Source organism: Oculina patagonica, unplaced genomic scaffold (genome assembly GCF_052425735.1).
Source record: "Oculina patagonica isolate OP01 unplaced genomic scaffold, crgOcupat unplaced11, whole genome shotgun sequence".
Classification (NCBI taxonomy): Eukaryota; Metazoa; Cnidaria; class Anthozoa; order Scleractinia; family Oculinidae; genus Oculina; species Oculina patagonica.
The window spans coordinates 61,792-66,974 of NW_027557083.1; the positions used below are offsets into that span (position 1 = coordinate 61,792).

The window sequence follows — 5,183 nt, forward strand, 5'->3', positions numbered from 1 at the left end:
TGCAATTATAAATAGAGAGAAAATAACGGACTAGAAGGCAATCTTCGCAGCTGTCGTCTTGCACTCTAGACTGTTCTCGAGGAAGAATTGCTCCCTAAAGTTTTACGTGGGAGTCTCGGTGGCCAAATGGTTAGCGCACCGGATTTTGGATCGAGCGAGCGGTCCGTAGTCATTGCCTTGTGTTCTTGGGCAAGATACTTTACTCTCATAGTGCCTTTCGACGTCCAGGTGTATCAATGGGTACCGGCGTATTTAATGGTAGGAGGACCCCTGCAATGGATTTGCATCCCTTTAGGGGGAGTAGAAAGACTCCTAGTCGTTCAGTGAGGTGTTAATCGCGACGTTTGGACAGCTTGTCTTCATTGTCTTCATGCAACCGACTAGAATAGGGATAAGTTCCAGCAATATGGGCTACTTGGCTCGATGCAGACTTTCTTTTTAAGTTTACATGTTACACTTGTCTAGTTCTCTATTTGGCTCAATGTTTCACACTAAGCATTCCTCTCAGAGTTCCGTCCCGCTATACCTGTTTATTGTTTCCTTCTCAGTGGTTACTTTCGGCCCAGGCTATATCACTCTTTTTCAAAGTAAGCTATTTTCAAAAGGTCTTATAAATAATAACGACGTGACTTCAGCAGTCTTATAATAACAATACAGACAAAGAAGACAATGAAGACTAGAAGTCGAAACGGTGCGATTAACACCTCAAAGCGGCAACATCGTGAGACAAACGAATAAATGTTCATGGAGACAAAATTTAACCAATTATGGAGTTACAATCTTTATTTTAAAACACATGGAACTTACAATGGAGCAACTATTTTCGTAGAGTCTTACTTTGTAAATTAATTTGTTAAAAGAAAAAAATCTCTTCTTATATTCAAAAACAGAATAAAGACAATAAATTTCCCACAAACCATAGCATTATTCAATTATTATTCTAGCATTTAAATTCAAATTCTAAGTGTACTGAAAATCTCTGTATTATCATCGGGTGAAACCACTTACTACAAACCACCATAGCAGTTATCCTATGGTCATTATAATACCTTTTTGTTACTGCATGACGCAGTTAGGGAAAAACACTACAGAAAACAGCAAAATTCCTTACAATCTAATAGTTACATTACAACTCAAGAATTCGACTTTTAAAGGAGCTTAGTCAAGTATGCGAATCTTGAATAATTTTGATAATTTAGAATCTTTTATAATCTACAATGAAGTGTTTTGCTGTTTTACAGAACATTATTTTGGGCTTCCTATGACTTGAAAGCACATTTTGGCTTTAAACCTCGTTTTGTACCATACTAGTACTGATATCAAACCTATCAAAAAAATCATTTCTGTCCTAACTTTCGCTCATTTTTCTCCATTTCCTTAAAACTCTTAGTTCTTTGGCAACGCTGTAGTATAGATTCAAGCCTACAAAAAAATGTATAATACGGCACGAAATACCCATTTAAAAATACACTGGTATCTCGATTGATTCTGCATGTCGTCATGAGTTTCTCCTCTGAGTTCTCACAGATACAGCTTTGCACGCAGTGTGTGGACAGGAGCCGGAACTTGAACTCCTGAACCTGCTGCTGTTTGGCCTCTTTCCACTACAAGCCTGTTGACTTCGGTCAACATGTCGAGCAAGTGATCATGAAAATGGCGTTTTCTTATCACCTCAACCAAAGTCTGATGTTCGAACAGAAAAGAAAAAAATTAAATCGTCTTATTAGACCAACAGTTGTAGTATGGATGATGTTACTGATGGGCCGAAAAGGATAATGGGTATTAAGAGGAGCACATGGTTTTGTGCATTACGTTAAAACTGTTTGTTTTATGTTGTACGTTGGTTCAATCCGGAAGTTTCACAGGTTTCACTGCTCGTGAAACACTACAATAACCTTCACAGCGGTCAAACGCAAAAAATGACGTCATTCCTTTTTTTCGGCGCCTTGAACTTTTCTAAGAATTTGACTCGAAAGTGTGCAAACTTTTGTAAAAACTTTCAAGCTGAGAAACTCAGTGGAGATCAATTATCAAATTTCCCATCCATAAGCAGTGCATAAACCTTAACTATCCAGGGACGGCGTTAACTTTTGGATTTAAGCGAAATCCTTCGGAAAATTTAAGACTTTGTATGGATAATTTTGTCGGAAATTGCACAGGAACTGCGCTCGCGCGTGACTTTTGACCACTGTGATACAATAACCAGACAGGAATTAGGAATTGTAGGAGTAGTCTTTCTCCCTTCTCCCCCCTCCCCCCCCCCCTGGATGGGATGCTTCTCCATCGCAGGATCAACAAGTGTCTTGCTAAAAAACACAACACAGTAAGAACGGTCAGGGCTCGAACCCGGACTGATCGATCCAGAGTCCAGCGCTTACCATTAGGCCACCTCGCTTTCCACCAACGAGGTCTTTGCTGAGATTTTAAAGTTTTTTGGTTAGCAAATTGTACGCTCTTGAGTTATCTTATTTAGATAAAAACAACACAGAAATACAATCTTTGGAATTCGGCTAGAAAAGATCTAAATCGTCAGTATTATATAAGTCATTAGGGCCCCTTTTCTTGTAAATTAAACTGTACTCAAAAAGGTAACAAAAACTGCTAAAAGAGTATGTTTCCGTATTAAAATAAAAAAGTATTCAAACTTACTTGAATGAACTGGGACCCACTCTGTGGATTCCTCCAAGCCTTGTAACCAGGCGCCGTAGAAAAAGATAACAAGAAGTCTGCTTCTTGTGGACACACACTTCTTGGGAGGGTAGAGTCGGGAGAAAATGCTTCCATGCACCAGTCAGAATTACCAGTGGTTGCCGAACTGCTTTCTTCCTTTGGCCCTCTACATGTTTGGATAAAAAACAGCTTGGGTTTGTTTCTAAGTGTTGGGCAGTTGGGTGCCTTGAACTCGGACATCAAATCTTCAATTGTTGTCTTTCTTTCGTCCACACCATAAATGACATCTCGTTCATCACCGTGGGACATGACAACAAATACAAAGGCGTCAAAGTGGCTATGATCCTTCGCTGCGAAGTCGGCTGCTGCCTTCAGCATTTCATCACGTCTGAGATCGTTTAGTACAAACACAGTGAAATAGAGCTCACTGAAAAGATTTCTAAGCCTTAATTGGTCCAAGTAAGCGCCCTCGCGAGTCAATGTCTTGTCATGGAAGTTTATATTGTTGATTATAACACACATACCACGCGGACGACTGTTCAATTTGTAGCAGGGTAGTGCAGATGTTTCTAAAAGAAAGAAGAGTCAAACAACTGTTGAGGTCGTACAATACGGTCACAAACATTTTTCCATTGTGAGTAAATTCTGGGGCAGGCTAACGATATGACCACCAAGCTTTAAGACCCTTTTTGGCGAAATATAACATGGTGTTGTTTGCTCTCGATCAAACGTTATTGCAAGCTATGACCGTTATTTGGAGCTATGACCACCAAGCATTTTAATTCCTTCAGTATTCTTTCAACAACAAATTTTCCCATTGTAAATATGAAAGCCACCTTCAGCTGGCGAACCTGTAAGCTTGTCAGTGCTGCTGCTAAGATTGTTCCCATGCTTGTTCACTTGCCATGCATGTTCTGTTAAATTCAGGAAAAAAAATATTCGTGGGACTAACCTTCAGCGCTTGTGATAAGCTCAAAAGTGTAGTGCTAGAAAAATAGTACCACAAAGAGGGCATAGCATTTTTGAAACAAAAATGAACTATACTGAGTTATCTACAAATAAAAGTAACGTAGATATACTCCGCGTTTTACCTGGTGGACACAGTCAGGTGCTCCGCACCTCCCTACCTCCTTCATTAGAATAACGAATTAATTGGCATAAATAAATTAATAACTTATCAAAGTTAACACCATAGCGCTTTATCGGATGAGCCGATTGAGTGGGTCAGCGGGTTAGCAGACGACAGTCCACAAACAAATAAATTATTATTCTCAAATATTTAAAACTAAACCATAAATAACGACCCGCTGAACTGTCTCGTTTAATGTAATTTTGCTTCCAACTTATTTTGATAAAACTTAGAATTTACTCGTTAAGTTTAACTCGCTATACATCCCTTATATTCTGGCACTTTACTAGTAGCTGATGATGTGCCTAAAACGTGCTTACACCCGTGTGGGATTTTGAATCATTTTTTTGTGAAAAAATGTGTTTTTCCAGTATACCTGTCCAAGCTTTTGGCCGATTTCGGAGAAGCCCTTCAGTAAACCTTTTTGGTAGTTTATTGGACTTTCCAGGTCGTCCGTTTTCCGGTTTTTACGCATTTTCAATAGCGGATTACACTGCACGAAAAAACGAATTTACAACCATAGCAAAATCGTAGCAAATATGAAGAAAATACCATATTTGAACGACCTTGCTTACATTTCCTCAAATTCAAATGTCAAGATTGCGTTATATTTGCACACAAGGCAAAGATGGTAAATACGCATTTACTCAATGTTTACATACTGTAGCAATAAAATGTACATTTGAAAAGGCTTTTCTGTAGCAGTCAAGGTAAGGTATATAGTTACATTTGCTACACGAGAAATTGGATTGACATGTGTTGCAAATATGTTGCAAATATCGCATTTGCTTAGCTTTGATCAAATTTGCGCGCAAGTCAAACTTTGTGTTTGCTTTAAAGCAAAGATCTGGTCATCCTCGGAGACCCGGGGGCAGTTAGTCGGAAAGACGGGCAGCTCATCGGGACGACGGGACGACGGGATTTTCGGGCGAAAGTTTAAAACAAGCTCGGGAGAGCCCCTGGGCACTTTCTTTTACCGAACCAGTTCCAGAAGCGTTTGAACTCCTTCTTTCTGATTGGCCAGAAAAACAGTTTTTTCTGGCCAATCAGCGAGGATGACCAGCAGAGCGGCTTTGACGACGCCTTCTCACACGAAGTTGTTTTCCTCATAGACTCGTCTAGGTTGTTTAGAATTAGCCCGTCCATCAGATAATTACGTGGAGAGCCTCAGATAAAAAAAAACAACAACAACAAAACAATGAGGCCTCGGAATTTGCAAACTGTGGCATAGCGCAAGCAAACAAATGAGTTTTTATAGCTATATAAGCGATTCACCACTTTCTACACTGTTTATAAGTTTTGTTTTTGTTATTTAAATATCCAACAAATCAAACAAAAAACCCTTTGTTTTAATAGTCAAGCTGGTAACAAAATAACAATAGGT

At 39.3% G+C, this 5,183-nt stretch overlaps 1 protein-coding gene across 2 annotated transcripts; it reads right to left on the bottom strand.

Moving 5' to 3' along the window:
- Positions 1-791: 791 nt before the first annotated feature.
- On the bottom strand, positions 792-3,630 carry LOC144639595 (caspase-3-like). Of its 2 annotated transcripts, XM_078498882.1 has the most exons (3): positions 3,522-3,630; positions 2,650-3,239; positions 792-1,683 (listed from the first exon to the last, which is right to left on the bottom strand). In XM_078498882.1, exons 2-3 carry the CDS (start codon positions 3,190-3,192, stop codon positions 1,522-1,524), a joined length of 705 nt encoding a protein of 234 aa, XP_078355008.1. In that variant the 5' UTR covers positions 3,193-3,239; positions 3,522-3,630; the 3' UTR covers positions 792-1,521. The 2 variants fall into 2 exon arrangements, with proteins under 2 accessions (XP_078355008.1, XP_078355006.1); XM_078498880.1 differs by lacking the exon at positions 3,522-3,630 and having other exon boundaries at positions 2,650-3,441.
- Positions 3,631-5,183: the final 1,553 nt, after the last annotated feature.